This window comes from Gymnoscopelus microlampas (assembly GCF_963454915.1).
Source record: "Gymnoscopelus microlampas genome assembly, chromosome: 2".
Lineage (NCBI taxonomy): Eukaryota > Metazoa > Chordata > Actinopteri > Myctophiformes > Myctophidae > Gymnoscopelus > Gymnoscopelus microlampas.
In genome coordinates, this window is record NC_139939.1 from 4149896 (window position 1) to 4171859 (window position 21964).

Consider the following 21964-nt stretch of genomic DNA (forward strand, 5'->3'; position numbering starts at 1 on the left):
TGAAAAGTGGCAGAAGAAAAAGAAGAAGTGACAGAATACTGCCAATAACAAAACAGGTCCAGAGCTGAGCTCTGGCCCCGTAATAAGCTTCAAAGTGAGATCCTGGGATCCCCAGTGGTCTTTGAGTGGCTCCCAGGTGGTCCCCAGCTAAGTTCTTGACAGTTAAGAGCCAAATGGGCCCTTACATGTCAGTAACTCTGGGGTCCATGGCCCAATGTATACCTAACTGTGGGGCCTTGTGTTTATAAAGTTGTTCTATTGGCCTATTCCGGAAAAATGAGTCTGATGTAGCCGGTGTCTCCTGTCAGCTTCTGGACACAGAAGGGACAGTCAGCGTGAAAGCTGCCTGTCTCATGAGGCAATGTCATCTGACTCCAGAAGGTGGCGGTCTTCTCTGAACACACATGGCCACAGGGGACGAAAGCGTGGGTGGGGGGTGCGGCGTCCAGGTAAAATCTCATCTCGTAGCCCAGCTGCAGAGGCACGTAGGGGCCCCGTACCCGGCACATGAGACACTCGCGCTCCTGGCCCTTCGCTTCCACCTAGAGGGTTGTCACCAACATGACATTATAGCTGATGATTAGTAGTCGTTCAAATAATTGCGAGAACATTTAAACACAAATAAAATAACTTTTTGGGCTTTGTAAGCAAAAGTTGCACAAAGCAGATATGACAAATAACTTACAAAGCCTATAACTAAAATATAGAAAGAAATGCCTGACAATGACCGGTACCAATAGTCAAGATGAATAATGAACTATGTAGTATATTTCATAATTGCATACAAGAAATACTGGGAAAATCTGGGAAAATATTTTAACTACAAGCTCATAACATGACGCGATATGACATCTTGTGAGCCTTTAGATACCATATCTTCAAAATGTTTCAATAGATGAATTCATATGGATCAATGGAAAATAATTACAATTACGCTAAACAATTGCGATTATCTCAAATAATTTGTAATTATGTAATAATTGCCACAGGCCTAACTTTCACCTCAGCCTCTCTGTCGTGGACATGACCGCACTGGAGGTAGGCCCAGGGCTGCTTCGCGTCCAGCGCCTGTGTTTCTTGTATGCCGTTGAAGCCCACCGAGCACCCGGCGGAAGGCTCCTGGCACAGGACCTCCAGGTGTTCGATGGTGGGCATTCGCGCCAGGCCCTCGGCCGTGCGCCACATGAGGGTCACACCACACAGGTAGATCAGCGAGCCGTCCACCAGTTCCTGAGACTCATTGTGCACCTGGACGGAAACATGAATAGATGGGATTTGTTGACAATAATTCATATACATGATGAACATAGATGTGTACACAATTGACAAAAGGATAAAACAAAACAAAAGAAGCTGAGAGCGTATTTCCATTTTGTGGTCCTTTGAGTTCTTGTAAAAATGTGTTTGGGGGAGGGGATAGCAGAGACATACAATACAACTAAAATGGCAAAACACAACATAGGTGCATGGGTTACAACGCAACTAATTGATGGTTGGTTAGGCCTAGCTGATATCAACCACATGAACCCTAGCACCCTCATTCTGGGCATGTCATTATAGGAGAACATTCGGGGAATATAGGCCAAAGGATTTGGTGTAGAGGGAAAAATGGAAGCGACCAAGTATATACACCTGGGGGACCCCGGTAAATTAAGTATAGGGTTTAAATTAAACCAACATGCAAATATCTAATATACATACAGAAGATGTAATAAGGGTCTCTTGGTGACTTGGTGAACATATGTATATCTTATATTAAAATTGCCTAGAGGTTGGTTGGATCGTGGACCGCAGTCACAGACGTAACATCCGGACCTGCCAGGCGCACCGTTACACCGATCCGTACCAAACTTGGCTGAAACGCTGTTCAGGGGCCTGCCATGAAAATAGTCACACCGAAAAACCAAAGTTGCACACATATGGGGCACTACAGCAGTGTTTAACTTCAAATGGCCATGACCAATGGCCATTGCACTGGTCAGCGCAATATAGGGCTGGATTTGAAAATCTAGTACTGTATATAGTCCTCACCTTCCTCCCCTGCCGTTGCTGAGTCTCCCGGAGGGTGTAGATGTCGCCGCACACTGAGATCTCCCTCCACAGGCCGGGCTTGGAGTCCTGAGTGAAGCCATGGAGCGGGTGCATCACCAGCACGCCGTTGGTGGTCAGTCCGTCCATCTGTCCATCTTTAACTGTCTCCCATTTAACTGCCTTCTCCTGCAGGGGGAGGAAATCAGTTTAGTTGTTATACAAAGTATTAAGTAAAAGCAGCAATACCACAAAATAATAAATAATAAATAATAAATATAATATAAATTATAAATAATAGTCCTGTATTCAAAATGTTACTTGAGTTAGTATTGGCATCAAAATATGTATACTTAAGTAAAAGTACCTAACTTTAAAAAACTAAGTAGCAGATCTGCATTGTGACGCGCAGTGATTGGCTAGTTTCGAGGTATTCATTTTGAATGCATTCGTTCATAATGGATTAATCAATTAATCAAACAAGTAATGAATCCCTGTTTTCTTTTTTTTTCCTACATCTTTATTTACCCAGGGTAGGTATGCTGAGCATGAGTGCTCTTTTTCAGCAACAACCTGCACAGTCACACGGACACAATTGTGTAAGACATTTCATTTCATAACCTACACCGAGGAAGATGTTCTTAGAGGAGTCGAAGGCGCCGCCGTAAATGCGTGCGGTGTAGGGCGGGCTCCTCTGGCAGATGATGCGGCAGGCGAAGCGCGAGATGGTGTCCTTAACCGACATGGGCACTGTGTCCGTCACCACAAAGTCAATGGGACTCTCCTTGGAACGCCCAATCTGTTATAGAAAAACACACATGGGGTTTCACATTTCTCAAAGCTCGTTTACATACACCTAACAAGACACTTAACCCCCTTATCCCCCAATCAGGAGAGAGAACCCCACAAAGACTTAAATTTTGTCTGCTCCTCCTTTGGTGAAAATGTTTTTTAACCAAAGCTGGAAATTCAAGGAGACCTCTCTTATTGAACAAACCCTCTATAACTATCAGAATAACTAACATAGTATACTTTAAGTTCAAATGTATTGGTAAACATATATATATTTATTGTTATACATTATTTTTTTTCATGTGGGCACCACAGTGATCAGCTTCGCCTACAGAGACAACCTGAAATACAAATTGCAAACACAAAACAGAGACAAACACAAATAAAACAAATAAAGCACAATATTGACACCAAGTATACATCAGTAAAAAGGGAAAAAAAAGTATATTTATTAGTTACAATGTTAGTGTTTTGGCAATTATTTGGGGGCCCTTTGGCAAAACATAATATATGCATTATGGATCCTACAAACCTGAAACAGGTCCGTAGAATTATCAGGAGCGTATTCCACCACGACCGTGGTGACTTGGTTGATATTGACACTGTAGGATATGCTGTGCTGGTCCATGCTGATAGCCTATGGAACACAGAGAAGTTCACTGTTAGAAACCTCCAGTTCTGGATAAAGCATTCTACCTCAGTACTAGATTTGTTTGTGCATGCTTTGAAAAATACATTAAAAAAATAAGTATTCTAAAGAAAAAATATATAAAATGTCTGTTTTAATATCAAGGCATTACTGTATTGAAATGTAGGCATTTTCCACGAAATTATATATATATTTTCCAGAAATATAATATGATACCATAATTATAATTTTGATGCTTAAGTAAGGACTTTTACTTGTAAAGAAGTATTGTGTACACTGTGGTATTGTTATTTAAGTCCAACATCTGATTGTACCTGTGGACAGCCCATGTGTACAGTGCTTGGTTTCACACCGTTGGCCTTGGGTCTCTGGTACAAAGTGAAGGGGCTTTTCGTCCTGGCCTCGTCCTCTTTGGACAGGAAACCATTGTACCTGTGAAGAGAAGATGAAACAGTGGTGGGAACACTGTGGTTAATAAAGCAAGTTTGCCACAAGCTTCATTTCTGCTCAGATCTTTAAGAACCATAAGTAACGAGTGGACAGTGCAGTAATATTTATTTTTCTATTCTTTTTATAGAAATGCTTTGTGTAACATTTTGTCTTTTACTTTTATTACATGTCACTCTGAACATGGAGAAATACAAGAGTCATAAATGATGATCCTTTGTGTTTGGCCTGTGCGGCTACGTCTGCCAACAGTTCCACAAATCCCCCTTTTTTTATTTTCACTGACAACACTTCTTCTTTGATATGATTCTGCAGACTTTTAACCACTAGTTAACCGGGGTCCCCCAGGACTCTAAACCCAAACTTTTCAGTCCGCGACCCCAAAATAATGTGGCCATTGACTCGCCACCCCACCTGACCCTGGAGGTAGTTTTAATATGCACATAAATTTGCACGTTCGGTGCGCATTTGTAATGTATTAAATCTCATCCATTCTGTTGAATTTAAAAAAATATATTTATATATATTTTTTAAAGATCCCAAATAATTTCGCGACCCCACCATCAGTGTCCCAACCCCTGCTCTACACTACACAATTCCTATTCAAACTACATTATTGTCACCGTCGGGTGGCACCTGATATGTCCAACTCCAAAACCATTATTTTTCAGTAAATGTGAAAAATAACCTTAAGTTATCATTTAGTCACAAGCTCATTTTCCCTATCAAACATTTTACAAAATAACAAAAACAGCCGATCAACAAGTTCACAATGCGTCACATTGCGACACCTTGTGAGCTTGTAGATCAGCAATTGTCTACTTTTTGTACGACAACATAGGGCATTCATTTACAAAAAAAAATGCTGTAAACAAGGATGATTTCTGTCTGACAGCAATGCATGTAAAACCAACACCGTCAATGGAAAACATAATTACTGCATTTCTTCAATGAACTTGCTTTGGGTGTGTGTGTGTGTGTGTGTGTGTGTGTGTGTGTGTGTGTGTGTGTGTGTGTGTGTGTGTGTGTGTGTGTGTGTGTGTGTGCTTGAGTAGTCTATTAACTTTGATCCAAGCAACACCAAAATTGTCACCTGTAACCAGCAACATGATTGGAGTCAGTTCACTTTTATTCTATTCAAAACTTGTAATTAATTTGAAGCCGACAACTGACAAAATAAGAATCTCGATAGCTTCATTAGGAGGTTATTCTTTTCTATTCTAATAATGTTTCATCATACCCCAGGACAATGAGCTCCCCATATTTGACTGGTCCTTTGATGGCGGCTGGTGAGGAGGACATCTTTTTCTTTTTCAGTATCTGTATTACTGGTGCTTCCTTTGGAGGGAGGGCAGGGTTGGTGCAGGGCTCTCCGATAGCGAAACACTCCTCTGTCACCTGCTTCAAAGTCTAGTGGTTGTTGCTGTCCTTTACGTCTCACTTAACCTGCAGACATTCCAAGAAAAACACATGTGAGGTTTCATTCTAAAATGAGACATTCTTCCTTTAACCACTTAAAGGGGAAATCCACCCATTTTCAATATTTAACTATGTCATTAATATAGCATAAAGGAGTTGTGTGGAAATAAGAAAAAAGTTCCCCCCTTTCTGTGTTGCCTTGAACTGGAGGATTGATTGTGGGTTTAACATTGCAAATTACAACATGATGAGTCATCACGTTGTAATTTGCAATGTTAAACTCACAATCAATCCTCCAGTTCAAGGCAAAAAGAAAAGGGGGGAACTTTTTTCTTATTTCCACACAACTCCTTTATGCTATATTAATGACATAGTTAAATATTGAAAATGGGTGGATTTCCCCTTTAAGTCCTGTATATACTTTAGTGTACGGTGAATAGCGGAAATAGCCAATCAACGTTTCACATTATGACGCTTGTGAGCTTGTTAATGTAAATATCTTTGAACATTTTGGAAATGTTTTAAATGTTATGAAAATGTTTGAAAAGGTCCCTCTCTACAATGACATACCCAAAATAGGGACACCACATTTAAAGTGGTTAATACAAGTCACTTTAAAACAAATCTGAAGTAGGTCGAAGTAAAACCCAACTTTAGATAATATTGCAGTTGTTGTTATTGATGTTTGTTACTTAATTAATAGCAACATTTTAAATGACATACCACAATTATTCAGCATTAAGCATTAATATCTTGCTGGAATTCACCCCCACAAACATAGAACAATTGGAAGTATATAAACAAAAAATTGGAGGCAGACTAAACAAGCTAATCAATGTTGCATATGTGGACAAATACGTATCAGTTGGTTTCAGTGGAAGTACTCCGTTTTTTTTTACTTACTTTTTTACTTTATAGTAAAATTAGCAAAAACAAGTTACAAGTAAAAGTACTGTATCTTAAAGAAAACAATCACTTAAATGACAAAAGGAAAAGACAATTCACCTTACTTACTTGACTTATCTTGAGTAGGATATCCAACAACGGCTTAGAAGAAACTGATAGCTTCTAGGAAGTTTTGTAGTAATAATAACAGCTCCTCTGTTCGGTCAAGTCCTCAAGCCTCAATGTCTGAACTGAGGTTCATGATTATGTGCTGCTCTCTCTTTCTCTCAATCATTTACAGTTCTTTGACATACAGCCTGATCAAAATCCTTTTCAGCTGATTCAGTCATTTACAGTTATCTAACAATCAGCTTGATCAAAGGGTTCTCTCTCTCTCTCACTTCAAATCAATTCAATTCAAAGGGCTTTACTGGCATGAGAACACATGTTTATATTGCCAAAGCAAAAGTGAAACAAAACTATAAAAAATGAAAAATAAAACATATTTAGGTACAATTAAATGGGAATAGAGAAATGCGTAAACAGAGCTGTGTTACATTGCAACTTATAGAATCTTACAAAGCCACACAAATTGTATTTTCTGTAAAAAAGAAGCTAACATCCATGTAGGAAAAGTTAGCTTAGGAAAAACATTTGAAACAAATATATTTATCAATGGGTTAGGGTTAGGGTTCACTTTGTATAAACCTTTGGGACGAATAGCAGCAAAGTTTTCACAATGTATATAACGGTAGTTGCTCTGTTTGTATTACATATTTCTATATATCGAGATCAATCGGTGCAGACAGTGCAGAAATACACATGTACAGTATTCCATTACACATCCTTCTCCTGTCACAACAGCTCACACGTCTTGATGCTGTGTTTGCACATTGTTGCACACTGATGTTTTTCCGTCATTAATCATGCTTTATTGGGTGATTGTAATCTGTGGAAAGAATGTGTCAATGTCAGTAGCTTATGTGCACTCTTCTCTTGGGAGCCCAATCTGACTGATACTGTCCTTCTGATGAATGAGGAGACCTTCAGGCCTCTGTGTGTGTGTGTGTGTATGTGTGTGTGTGTGTGTGTGTGTGTGTGTGTGTGTGTGTGTGTGTGTGTGTGTGTGTGTGTGTGTGTGTGTGTGTGTGTGTGTGTGTGTGTGTGTGTGTGTGTGTGTGTGCGTGCGTGCGTGCGTGCGTGTGAGTGTGTTGCTAAAATGAAGCTGAAAGTGACTTGGAAGGAAGGAATGGCAGGCCTAATATTATTAATGCATTTTGGCTACAGTACGTGCAATAATGCAACTGCAGACATTATATTGCCTTTTGTTAGGCTATTCAGTATTTGTTTTTTGAATTAATATTCATTTAATTTACAATAATTCAACTGTATGGCATGCTAATATTTTGGGACATATTGTCTGTTATTACTACAAAATAGTAAATAAATAATTCTACAGAATAAATAAATATAAGTTCTATATAACTGATCTCAATATGGACCCATAGTGATTACAAGTTTTGCCATAATTATGTAGCTCTACAACAGAGGCACAGCCATGACAGCAACGGAACAAAAACATGTTTAAAAAATGTATGTATCTTTTTCTTTTTTCTTTTTCCTTTATTTATTCATAGTCAGGGGATATTAGCAGAATATTTTCCAATCTTGGAATAAATTCCTTACCAAAAAAAATCCACACATCTCACACTTACTGAAATTCAGTACCCCTAGGAGAATTTGTGACAGCTGCTGAAAGTTGGGGTACCCCCTTAACCTTATGCGGGGAAAACAATCTAAATTAAATTCTGCTTTAAGTAGAATGTGAGGGGTCAAACTAGGGGTTTTTCATCATGCTGAATCCATTGCAAGCATTTGTTTTGCACCAAAACCACTCCTTGTTGGAAAATCGTCCAAGCCCACCTTTTCAGGTCATGGCATTAGGCTGTGTCTATGTGGTTTCTTTTTTTTTTCTTTTCTGGGTGCATGTAAATTGAAAGGTAGCTTGTGAGATGGAAGATGGCTAATTTAAGCGTTCACACCTGGCCTGAGTCTGGACAAATGGGTTAGGTGTGGCTGTGCACCTGTTCGAGGAAATCAGGATAAAGCAGTCATCTCCACAAATATTTGGGGAGAACCACTGTCCGGACAGAAGAGGACCATCTGCTCTCCTGTGTGAAATGTTCTAGATTATCATCTAGCAGTATGGAGGTAGAGGTTGATCCTGCACCTCCACACAATTGCTGCATATGTGGAGGTCCGGAGACACAAGCTCAGAAGCTCCAAAAGGCAACTCCTAAAGGCTACCCTGCTATGTTAAGGGATGCAGAAGCAGTTGGAGATGCTAAAAAGTTGGAGTGCGTGAAGGAGACATGGAATGATAGAAGTCTGAGATACCACACAGAGTGCAGAACATGTCTTTACAACGAGTCTGTCAAGATCACCAAGAATTCAACTCGTAAGTGCAACCTGTTTTACTGGGCAGGGAATAATGATGATTTGTTGACCTGAATGTTACATTTTCTTATATGCTGGTAATATTTCATCTGAACAATCTTATAACACAATTCACATTTCAGGTGCAGCAGAGGCAGAGAACGTGTCAACACACATGAAGAAACAACGATCCTGTTGTTTCTCTGGGTCCAGTGCATCTATTGCTTGTAGTTCTACAAGTTCAAGTTCCGTTCAGCTTGTACAAAAATGTGTGCATTCTTTGCAACCTGCCTGCTCATCTCTTCCCAAATCATCCAGGTTAGATTGAAAGGTGTAACAACCTCATGCAGAGCAATTAAGTTGATTAACTGATGATCTTCTATGTGATGAGTATGGAAGGACAGTGATGTGATGGGAATAGTGATTGGTATATTATAGGTAATGACCAATCAATACAGTTATTATAGGTAGTCACACTTCCATGGGATGGGAACCCATGAACTGGTGTTTAACCTATCCACTCCCTTACAGACACTGCTAGGAAGAGATACAGAATTCCTGACCATTTGACTTGTGATGGACTGAAGGCAAGTTTGCTGAAGACAGCACATGGTCGCAAGGATGATTGGGGCACTGAAGTCATTGGCCGTCTGGAAGGGAGCAACGACTTGGTAGCAGAGCAAACCCTGTATCATTTGCGCTGCAAAGTTCTTTTCGAGACAGGTGGTCACTACTCCAAGGCTAAAGACGTAAGTGATCTAAAAGTATGATTGTGAATCAGTGAAACAAATTCATTCAAAGTTGAGACATAGTATAAATCTCTGGTACAATCTTTTATCATCCTCAGGTAGGAAGGAAAACAGATGATGAGCGAGAGGTTGTTTTCTATGAGCTCTGTGAATGGTTAGACTCAGAACTCGAGAACGGGGTTTTGACACTTGATCATGTCCATGGAAAGCTGCAGGAGTTTCATCAGTCACCAGATCAGAGCCTCGCATATTCGAAGAAGTGGCTGAAGCAGAAGCTCCAAGAGAAATACAAAGACACACTGTATTTCTCATCACAAAAGAGGAGTGCAGATGTGCTATGTCTCAGCGATAGGACCAGCACCATTCTGCGAGAGCATCATGCCAATGTTCAGTTAGGAAATGAGAAGACTCAGATCATAAAAACTGCACTAAAGTTGATTTGCAATGACATTGCCACTCTTGATCTGGATCCAAAGTCATACCCCACTGTACAAAGTATGACTGATATCCCTTGTCAGCTGGCACTTGTTCCTGAGAGCCTTAAGGTGTTTTTAAGACCGATAGTGAAGACAGACGAAAGAGTAGCCATTTGGGGGCAGAACTTTATAAAGGCTTATCGGCCTCGGTCAGGGGTATTGCCATATCAGATGGGGCTTGCTATACAAATGGATCATAGATTTGGATCAAAATGGATGCTCAACAAGTTACACCGGTTGGGGTACACTGAGTCTTATGCAGAGACACAAAGGTACAAATATTGCTTCCTTAATGACAGGAATGGAGTTGGCTTCTCTGATAATCCTGGTGATCTTGGTACCATTATTGAAGAAACTGATGATCAGATAGAGGATGAGGTTGAGGTTGATGCTGAGCTTGAGGATCTATCAGTTTCTGAGAAAGCCAGTGAAAGTGTCATACAGAGTGATGATCAGGTGATTTCCATGGAGGTTGGGAATACAAGCTCAATCAGTACAGTCATTCAGTTTGTTGGAGACAATATTGATTTGAACATTGTTTCTATTTATGGGAACACTCCCTTTCATTCAATGGGTTTGATTAAAGTCACCTCTCCGGCACCACCTTCAGCAGATGATCAGACAACATCAGCCATCAAGAGGGTTAAGTTGAAGGCACTCGTCAAGGCTAAGATCCTGAAGGCAGCTGAAGTGAAGATTCTTCCATTCCCAAACAGAAAACAGAAAGGGATAAATGCCATCAAGTTTCTTCCTATCGCTGAGCTCTCTTCCTCCATGACACAAGACCAGCCACTCATCTCTCCAGAAGACACGCTCTGGGCAGCAGGGTGGGTGATCAAAGGCCAAGATCCTGAGTTCCAGCACTCCAACTGGAATGGCTGGATGAAAAGAATCCATGCAGATGATGCTAAGGAGAGTACGCAGGTCGACTACCTCCCGGTAATCGAAGGTGACCCTAATGACCACAGCACCATCTTCACCACTCTCAAAGAGTGCATGCGGCTTTCCGGGGACAAAGTCACCATAGTAACCTTCGATCTTCCTATCTGGCTCAAGGCTGTGGATATCATACAGCAGGCAAATCTACCCATAATTCCAAGGTGAGGCCACTGTGTGTGGTGGAGCTCATTTTGGTAAGATTTAGTTATGTTATATAAGGTTAAATCAGTGTTGGTCTAGTCAACTGTTCTTTTAAAAGCATTTTGGTGTCATGTATTTTGAAATTGAGCATTACTAAACCGAGAATGAACCATCATATTCTTTTGCAGGTTTGAATATTCAATGAATTCTGTAATTATAACTATTTTTCTATCTTGAGGTTGGGTGGGTTTCACCTGCTAAAGTCCTACCTTGGGTCCTTGGGTAATGTCCTGGCTGATTCTGGACTCCTGGAGTTGATCCAGTTGATCTATCCAGGGAGTACGACGGCTGACCACATCCTGAATGGAGGTTGTTTTGACAAGGCGATCCGTGCTCACCTCCTGGTAGATGCAGCCATCTATCAGCATGTCATGAAACATGCCTTCACTGAGGAGGAGCTTGGTGAAATGAGGACGTTCATGGAGAAGGTAGCTGATGAGAAGATGGGAGCCAGATACACATCGCCAATAGTTGCAGTGTTTGAGCAGAGGTTTGAAGACATTTTCAAAAGACTCGCCAAGGGAGGAAGAACACCTTCACTCTGGGTACAGTACCACAACATGGTTGATGTAATCAAGATATTCATCAGAACTGAACGACTTGCAGACCACAATGGGCACCTGTCCTGCATTGCTACCAGGATGCTGGACATCTTTGCAGCTGCAGGGCATCATCAATACGACAAGGGTGCACGGTTGTATTGTCAGCTGATGAAGCAACTCGAAACATTGGCTGGATACAAAGGAACATTTGAAAAGTTCCATGCCCATGGGAACCACGTTGTCCGCTACTCTTGCCATGATTGGTCTGGCACCTGGTGTGACATCTGTATAGAGCAGACATTGATGAAGGCGGCCAAGTCAGAAGGTGGTTTGAGCAGGGGGAGGATGAAGAACAGTCATTCTGGCCACAAGTGCTGGGTGCAAACCCTCAACCACTTTGCAGATGTCAACCAACGCATGGAGGAAGGTATCACAAAGCATGGTCCACTCCACAAAGACCTTGCCAAAACACGGATGAAGCGAGAAGCTGAAGCGATTGAACTTGTCCTCAAATGGTTTGAGGATAGCAACCCCTTTGACCATGATCGAGACAAGGAGCTGCTTGTGTCCTTCTCAACAGGATTTACAAGCACTGCCAATGACAAAGTCAATGCTGAGAGAGCGGTTGAAGTAGGCCAGGAGATGCAGGTTAAGCTGGATGGACTTTCAGTGACATCGAACATGGAGATGAAGTTCAAGGTACAGGCCCTGTCCTCACTCAGAAAGATTCCAAAGGTCAATGAGAAAAAGATTAATCTGAACTCACTTAAGTTGTTCAACCGACTGATCATTTTCGCACAACGGGATATGACAGTTGAGACAAGCTTGCAGTATGAACTGACTCCCTTCCCCTTGTCCTTGTTCAGCAGCAAGGATCTGAAAATGAACAAGGCAAACAAGGCAGGCTTTTCCAAGTCTAGGTTAAAGGAGTTGACCGGTCCGCTTGACCTCACTGACCAACCTTGCTCCAGTCTGGTGGTTGATGGTGGATGGCTTCTCCATATGGTGAAGTGGGAACAAGGTCAGACTTGGCAGGAGATTGCTGAAAGTTACCTGAGCTACGTGCAGTGTCTCGGCAGTCGCTCTCAGAAGATCACTGTGGTCTTTGATGGCTATAGCAGCTCGCCAAAAGATCATGACCACATCCGACGTACCAAGAACTCCTGCTGTGATATCCAGATTCGACCGGATATGGTTCATTTGACACCGAGGGCAAAGTTCCTGGACAACACTCAAAACAAGAGTGAGCTCATCCATCTCCTCTGTTCAACATTCCAGACACATCAAATCACCGTGGAGCAGTGTGACAATGATGCTGACACATCTATTGTGAAAGTAGCATTGGCTGATGTTACAGATAACTCCGTAGAGGCTAGTACAACTTTGTGTAGGTATTTTACATTCACCATTTTTGCAGAGTTTAAGGCGCTTTGCTCATATCCAGTTCTATTTTCAGGTGCGGGCGGAAGATGCGGACGTGTTGGTAATGCTGGTGCACCATGGCTCCAGCACCAGCAATCCACTCTTCGTAACCACGTCAAAGGGTTCTTATGATGTCAGAAAGATGCGGGAAGCTCTCTCTGAACGACAGAGGCGGTACCTGCTCTTCTGTCACGCCTTCACCGGGTGTGATACAGTTTCTGCAATCGCAGGCCATGGTAAAGCGGCTCTATTTTCAAGGCTTTGTGCAGGGGACATTGACAAATACATGGACACCTTCCTGGACATACGGGCTGCTAAAGATGCAGTGATCAGGGCTGGTAATGTGATTTTCCAGCACATTTACCTTGCACCAGGTACCACTTTGGGTGAAATTCGATACCACATGTTCTCACGGAAGGCAGCGGCTGGGTTGATCAAACCAGAGACTCTACCTCCTTCAGAGGGTGCAGCTGCACAGCATTCGCTGCGTTCCTATCTGCAAACCAGGGATTGGACGCTGCTGCAGAGCATGTCTTTAGACCCCAGTGCCTATGGATGGATGGTAGGGATTCACGGTTATGAGCCGGTTCCAACACTCGACCCCATGGCTCCTGAGGAGCTGCTCCGTTTCACCAGTTGCAATTGCAGTGGAAATTGCAGCTGCTTGAAGAATGGTGTTAAATGTATTTCGGCATGTGGAAGTTGTAAAGGCATTACATGCAAGAATGGTGCCTGTGATGGTGTAGACTCTGAAGAAGACTCAGACCTTGACTGCTGAGACATTTGAGATTGTGGAAAATGAAATAAAACACAAAGCTACTGTTCAATTCATCCATCCATCCATCTTCAACCGCTTATCCGGAGTCGGATCGCGGGGGCAACAGTTCCAGCAGAGAGCCCCAGACTTTCCTCTCTTGAGCAACATTAGCAACTTCCTCCTGGGGGATTCCGAGGCGTTCCCAGGCCAGTGTGGAGATGTAATCCGCCCATCTGGTCCTTGGTCTGCCCCGGGGTCTCCTCCCAGTGGGACGTGCAGCGAGGACCTCCCTAGGGAGACGCTCGGGAGGCATCCGTACTAGATGCCCGAACCACCTAAGCTGGCTCCTTTCCAAGCGAAGGAGCAGCGACTCTACTCCGAGTCTCTCCCGGGTGACCGAACTTCTCACCCTATCTCTAAGGGAGATGCCAGCCACCCGTCTGAGAAAACTCATTTCGGCCGCTTGTACCCGCGACCTTATACTTTCAGACCTGGCAAACCCAAGCGTGTAGTGCGGGTGAACTGGGAACGTTTGGAGGAGACCTCTGTCCGGAAGGAATTTAACTCCCACCTCCGGCGGGACTTCTCTGGCATCCCTGTGGAGGTTGGGGGCATTGAACAGGAATGGGCAATGTTCAAAGCCTCTATTGCTAAAGCTGCGGCTGTGAGCTGTGGTCAGAAGGTCTTAGGTGCCTCAAGGGGCGGTAACCCTCGAACACCCTGGTGGACAGCGGTGGTCAGGGAAGCCGTCCGACTGAAGAAGGAGGCATATCGGGGTATGATATCCCAGGGGACTCCGGAGGCAGTTGCAAGGTACCGACAGGCCCGAAGGGCGGCAGCCACAGCTGTGTCGGAGGCTAAGCAGCGGGTGTGGGAGGAGTTCGGGGAATCCATGGAGAAGGACTTTCGGGCGGCACCAAAGTTGTTCTGGAAGACCATACGGCACCTCAGGAGGGGAAAGCGGGGAACCATCCAAGCTGTATACAGCAGGGGTGGGACTCTGTTGACTTCAAGTGAGGAAGTTGTAGGGCGTTGGAAGGAACACTTTGAGGATCTCCTAAACCCAATGACATCAGACCCACCCTCCCTGACAGGAGCAGAGCCTGAGGATGATGGGGGATCGTCGTCAATCTCCCGGAAGGAAGTCACTGAGGTAGTTAAACAACTCCACAGTGGCAAAGCTCCAGGGGTTGATGAGATTCGTCCAGAAATGCTGAAGGCTCTGGGTGTTGAGGGGCTGTCTTGGTTGATACGTCTTTTCAACATCGCGTGGAAGTCTGGGACAGTACCGAGGGAGTGGCAGACTGGGGTGGTGGTCCCACTTTTCAAAAAGGGGGATCAGAGGGTGTGTGCCAATTACAGAGGTATCACATTACTCAGCCTCCCTGGGAAAGTTTACGCCAAGGTACTGGAAAGGAGGGTCCGGCCGATAGTCGAACCTCAGATTCAAGAGGAGCAATGTGGTTTCCGTCCTGGTCGTGGAACAACTGACCAACTCTTTACTCTGGCAGGGATCCTGGAGAGGGCCTGGGAGTATGCATATCCGGTGTACATGTGTTTTGTGGATTTGGAGAAGGCATATGACCGGGTCCCCCGGGAGGTTCTGTGGGAGGTGCTGCGGGAATATGGGGTGAGGGGGACCTTGTTGAGGGCCATCCAAGCTCTGTATGCCCAAAGCGAGAGCTGTGTCCGGGTGCTCGGCAGTAAGTCGGATTCTTTTCCAGTGGGGGTTGGTCTCCGACAGGGCTGCGCCTTGTCACCTATCCTGTTTGTGATATTCATGGACAGGATCTCGAGGCTGTTCAATTCATGCAGCAATATTTATTTTTACACAAAAAATGGTTTGGGGTGACCTAGATATGACCGTTTTTAGAATAAGGAGTGTTTTTTTGTGCAAAACAAATGCTTGCAATGGATTCAGCATGATGAAAAACCCCTAGTTTGACCCCTCACATGCTACTTAAAGCAGAATTTAATTTTGTTTTTTTTTCCCGCATAAGGTTAAGGGTACCCCAACTTTCAGCAGCTGTCACAAATTCTCCTAGGGGTACTGAATTTCAGTAAGTGTGAGATGTGTTACTAGACACCTTTACAAACACATTGGTGAAGACATTTTTTGGTAAGGAATTTATTCCAAGATCTTCTTAATATCCCCTGACTATCAGGGAAACCCTTTGAGAGCAAGCTCTCTTTTTCAAGGACGCCCTGATAACAAACATTTGAATCACATTACAATGTCACGACTAATTTAACAATAAAGCAAAAAAGAAAAGCAGAAGCATAAAACAACATTAAAACTAGAAAAAGTGCTCCTCGGAGCACAGGTCTCCGCCAGGTCAGGTACGTTATTGTGGCCTCCTGGTGGCGCTATAATAGGCCAATGTGAAAAGAGTGCCATTTATTCTTAGGTCGTTCACAGCAATCGGACACTGCATTCATGATTTGAGGCATTTTGTTCCAAAAATGTCTTTTCCTATATTAGACCTGCTGGTGGCGCTATAACAGGCCAATGTGAAAAAGGGTGGCATTTCTTCCTTGGCCTAGTGGGAATGTGTTTGTGAAATTTCACGGAAATCGCAAGCTGCGTTCATGATTTGAGGCATTTTGTTCAAAACGGACCAATCCTGCACATTTTGGAGGCAAACCTTAGCCAATGAGGATGGAATATGGGACATCGGACAGATCCGTGTTGATCACGTGACTATAGAGATACTGTGTACCGATTTGCATGACGTTTGGATAAAATCTTTAGGAGTAATGTAAAAAAATGGGTTTTGCACAAATCGGCCTCCTGGTGGCGCTATAACAGGCCCATGTGAAAAATTAGAGGCAGAGGTTCTGAATTGGCATCCAGGGAGTGTGTGTGCACAGTTTCGCAGCGACCAGGCCAACGGTGCCTAAGATTTGGTGGTAACACACGGACAGGACGGACGGACACACACACGGACGGACGGACACACATACACACGGACGGACGGAGGGTAAAACATATTCTCTCGCCATGCCTTCGGCCTGGCGGAGACAATAAACAGTGTTACATGAAACAGGTGCAGTCACTATGTAGTGTGTCCTCAAGAAGCACCCTGAATGTCTCTATTGAGACGAATCGCACCAGTTCCAGGGAGTCCTGAAGTTTGTTCCATTTGTGTGGAGCATAATACATGAATGCAGTTTTTCCTTGTTCACTGCTCTTACGTGGACTGGTATACTGTATCTAATGTGTTTGTGAACGTGTTGAGTGACCAGTAACCTTTGGTTCCAAAAGCGAGGATAGGTATAAAGGAAGTTTACGACACAAGGCCTTATAAATACATAAAATACAATGTTGCTCTCTACGAACTGCGAGAGAATGGCCAACCCACTTTATCATATACAATACAGTGATGGTTGAGATAATCATCGTCAGTAATAAAACGCAAAGCACTGTGGTAGACTGCATCTAGAGGCTTCAGTGTGGAGAGTGAAGCATGCATATACAGTGTATCCCCATAATCAAATACAGACATTATTACAGATTGAACAATAGTCTTTCTGCTGGTAAAATAAAAACAGGACCTGTTTCTGTAAAGGAAGCCAATTTGACCTCTTAATGTTTTGATTAGGTTCTCCACATGAACCTTCAATGAGAGTTTGGCATCTAGCCAAATGCCCAGGTATTTATAAGATGTGACCTGCTCAATGTGTTCACCTTTATGAGTGTAAATACCAGTAAAGGGATTTCTATTTGGAGACCTAGTAAATACCATGCATTTTGTTTTGTTGGAGTTTAAAACAAGCTTAAGGTTAATTAGAGCCCATTGAAACAAAGAACTGGATTTAAAACCATCAGCAATAACAGCTTGAGTTCTACCCAGTCAGATAGTTGGAAAACCATCTGACCGAGAGATCATCCAAGCCAATGGAGGCTAGCTTCTGTAATAAAATATAATGGTCCACAGTATTAAATGCTTTAGAAAAATAAATAAAAATAGCTGCACAGTGATGGTGATTATCTAGACCAGTTAGTATGTTATTTGTGACAAGCGTTGTAGTACTATGTCCTGGTCTGAACCCTGACTGTTGAGGTTGGAGTATGTTGTGCGTGCTCAGGAATGTACGTAACTGTGAACTGACTAGGGATTCAAGGATCATGGCTAAACAGCACAATTTTGATATTGGCCTATAATTATTTAAATCTGACTGATCACCACCTTTATGAAGTGGAATAACTTGTGCATCTTTCCATACTGCAGGAAGTGAGCCTAAGGTAAGTGATGCATTAAAAATATGGACAAGTGGTGTAGCAATTATACATGCACTAAGATGCAGTAGATACGGGTTAAGGTCATCTGCACCCTTAGACTTCTTAGTGCATATTTGTGAAAGTGTGGTTAAAACTTCTGAGTTTGTTACTGGTCTAAATGAAAAGTATGGCGGGGACAAGTTGAGTAAGTTGTCAGTGACTGAATCCCCCTCCTGATCTGATGGCGCTTGACTGACAGACTGCCTGTCAAATAGATGGCCAGATAATATAAAATGATTGTTAAAAGCTTCACAAATACTTATTTGGAACAACCGCACTTTCACTGCTAATCTGTGACGGGAGAGAGGAGGCAGGCCTAGCTTTTAGTGATTTTACAACCTTCCAGAAACTAGACGCATTACCTTGTGTCTTGGTGAAACTAGATAAATAAAAATCAGATTTAGCCTTTCTGACCATACTGATACCTTTATTTCGCAGTAATCTAAAAGATAACCAGTCTGCTGGTTCACCAGAACTTCTGGCCTTTGACCAGGCCACATCTCTGTGGTGGAGAGCCTCTTTGAGATCTGCTGAAAACCAGGGACTCGATCGATTTTTTACTCTAAAATCCTTATAGGGGGCATGTTTCTCAGTAACAGAATTAAAAAATAGTAAGAAATAGATTAAGAGCTAAGTCAGGGTCTTGAGTTGAAATGACCCTGTCCAAATCAGAATTAAATAAATCATGCAAAAAAAAAAACTGTTCATTAAAAACTTAAAAATTACGTTTAATAATCATCCGCCCCTTGATTTTATCAGCTTTAGCAACTCTAACACAGACTATGGGGCAATGGTCACTGACACCTTGAGCAAAAACCCAGCTATAAGGGTATTTGGCTGGTCTGTTAGTTAGAGCTAGGTCTATCAAAGTCGATCTAGAGGGGTTATTTATGTTTGGTCTGGTAGTATGCTGGATGAGCTGAGAAAGGTTTACATCTATACATAGCTGCTTCAGCCGGGAAGAATTATTAGCAAGCCAGTCCATGTCTCCCAAAATCAGAACCTCTGAAGACACATATTTCGACAGCAGCACCCCAAATTCCTCCAGGAAGCGTGTAGAAAACGTTTGACATGAATACTTTTGCTCCCAGTTTGTTCAGCTGAAAGCCATCTGAAAAAAGGTGTCTTCGAAGAAAAACATTAAATTGTTAATAAAGTGTACAGATTTGTTGGTGCACGTAGTTGAATGCCATTTGCTCAGTGCAGACAGTCTACTGAAACGCTTATCGCCGTCTCTTGTAGGTGGTAGTGGACCACTGATGCAAACCTCCACATCAAATCAGCTGATTGTGCTGAATAAAGCCATGAAATGCTGTTTTAGGATTTCTGACTTTTTCTCTTCTGTATCACATGTACCAATGTACAAAATCAGGGTTTTCACCGTTGGGTGTTCAGCGACAAGATTCAAAATTCTGTCATTCATATTGTCAGAGACTTTGTCTTTGGGGAAACATAGCACTTTTGCTTAAAGTCAAACCTTTCTTTGTATCATGCTGCATCCCCAATAATCAGAAATTCAGGCTATCCATAAAGCCTTTTTCCATCTGAGTTACTCTTGGTTCTTACCCTGCTGGGTGAAGATGAGTTGTTGTCACTGTCGTCAGACTGACATCTAGGGTCCTGGAACAGTGGGGTGAATCTGTTACCCAGCTGCACACTCGATGTTTTGGGAAATTTGTTCGTAGTACTCCCTTTGGCAGTTTTCCACTGTTGAAGGGGGGTGGAAGACGCATTATGCGGGGGTGGTAGTGCAGGCCAGCCGGTCAGATCTGTAATCACAGGGCTCCTCTCGTCACTAAACACTTGGTATGGTAACACATCAGTATTTGATACAATAGAAACACAAGTGCAAAAGGTAACATCAGTCTTTGATAGCATGGACAGGAGACTAGGCCTACCCCTCGAGAGCAGTCTCAGCCTGAGGCTCCCGCCTCAGGCCTCAGCACCATCCACTCCTCTGGAGCACCCACTCCAGAGGAGCAGATGGTGCTGGCTGTCAGTCGGTCACAAAAGGTCAAAAATAAATAAAAAAGGAAACACACAGGAAAAAGTGGTTAGCGGCTTAATTAAACTCGTCACTAAACACTTGGTATGGTAACACATCAGTCAGCCTACTTGATCACACGAGCAAAAGGTAACATCAGTCAGATAGCATGGACAGGAGACTACTCCTCGAGAGCAGTCTCAGCCTGAGGCTCCTGCTTTAGGCATTTGCACCACCAGCTCCTCTGGAGCACCCACTCCAGAGGAGCAGATAGTGCTGGCTGTCGGTCGGACACAAGGTAAAACAAATAAAAGGAAACACATGGAAAAAGTGGTTAGCAGCTTAATCAAACTCCTCACATTTGTGGCAGACATAAAGCTGCTCTTGATCTGTGCAGGCTTCATGTGCCCACTCTCCACAGACAGTGCACTTTACCCAAGTCTCCTATGGCCTACTCAGGAAGTCCTTTTCACCGCAGAAAGCGCATGCTGCATCAGCGTCACCTTTATTGGACGCCGTGGCAGACTTTTTGGCTACTGTAGAAGGCACAGCAGACCTTTTGCCCGCCTTTGAAGGCACAGACCTTTTGCTCACCTTAGAAGGCAGACTGGTTGGGGGCAGCCTTGGAGGAAGCTTTGGGGACAGCCTTGGAAGCAGCCTTGGGGGCAGCCTTGGAGGAAGCTTTGGGGACAGCCTTGGAAGTAGCCTTGGGGGTGGCCTTGGGAAGGTTCTCTTGGGAAGGTTTTCTTTTTGCGGCGTGGATACTGGTCACAGTGTGGAGAGGAGTCAGAGGGGTCACTGTGTGGAGAGAGGTCACACCGTGGAGAGGAGTCGGAGGAGTCAAAGCGCGGAGAGGAGTGTTGGCGTGGATACTGGTCACAGCGTGGAGAGGAGTCAGAGGGGTCACAGGGTGGACAGGAGTGGCAGAGTGGACAGGAGACTGAGCAGTCCCAGCCTGAGGCTCCGGAGTCTCAGAACTCAGCACCACCAGCTCCGGAGCCGGTGGTGCTGGCCTGTCGGTCACGTACGCCGGTGCGAAATCTGTGTCACCAAAGATGTTGCGATTGAACGGCCAAATCCCCGTGCATCTGAAGCCGGCCATGATGTTGGATGGCGTTGCCGCAGATGGCAACGCTGTTCTTGCAATCCCTGGGACAACAAACAAACATACAAACAGAAAAGGAGAAATGATTTAGCCTGGTTTGATATGTATTCCATCTGAAAATGTAAGTGCTTTATGTTGTGGGTTTTGAGTTGATTCGGTTTTGTGTCATTGTATCTATACTTTGAGTTAATTTGTTATAGTTTTGTACAATGTTGCTTTGTGATAGTGAACCTGTTGGTTTTGTATTTCAGACCATAGGCTACTCATATCAGTAAAGTCAGACAACTGTACCAAGGTAGCTCTCAACTACATTACAAATCATAGGCCTACCTGGCAAATCGTAGATGGACATAGTCTTGCCCGGATTCCTGTTCATCCATTGGTCCATTGCCTTGTTTATGAACTTCTTCAATGGGCCGTACACGCTGCGATCTAAGGGCTGCAGCTTGTGGGAGCAGTGGGGGGGAGGGAAGGACAGCAGCAGCACTCCATTTTCCCTACAATAATCGATTCCCTCCAATGAGAGATGAGAGACATGATTATCCAGCAGGAGAAGGACCTTCGATCCCCTGGTTGCTCTTGTGTGGAGCAAAGTGCTTCAGGTAAATCAGAAAGTCCTTCTCCTCCATCCACCCAGATCCACTGCACGACCCGATGCAGTGTGTGGGCCTGTCCCGCACAAAGTGGTCCTTGAAATTCTTTTGGGGGAAGACAAAATTAGGTGGGATGCTGTTGCCCTGGGCACTGACCGCAAAGGCCATTGTAACCAGGGTCCCCCTCTCCGCAGAGGTCATGGCCCCAACCTGCTTCCTTCCCCTGCTGGCAATTACCCTGTCCGGTACCTTTCATCA

The 21964-nt window shown here is 43.7% G+C and overlaps 1 protein-coding gene across 1 annotated transcript; it reads right to left on the reverse strand.

The window, feature by feature from the left end:
* Nucleotides 1–263: 263 nt before the first annotated feature.
* Nucleotides 264–5218, reverse strand: LOC311036646 (E3 ubiquitin-protein ligase pellino homolog 1-like; the record flags this gene model as incomplete). Its single annotated transcript, XM_084045485.1, has 7 exons — nt 264–542; nt 1003–1248; nt 2032–2217; nt 2654–2827; nt 3353–3457; nt 3784–3901; nt 5157–5218. 7 exons carry the CDS (start codon nt 5216–5218, stop codon nt 264–266), a joined length of 1170 nt encoding a protein of 389 aa, XP_083901611.1.
* Nucleotides 5219–21964: the final 16746 nt, after the last annotated feature.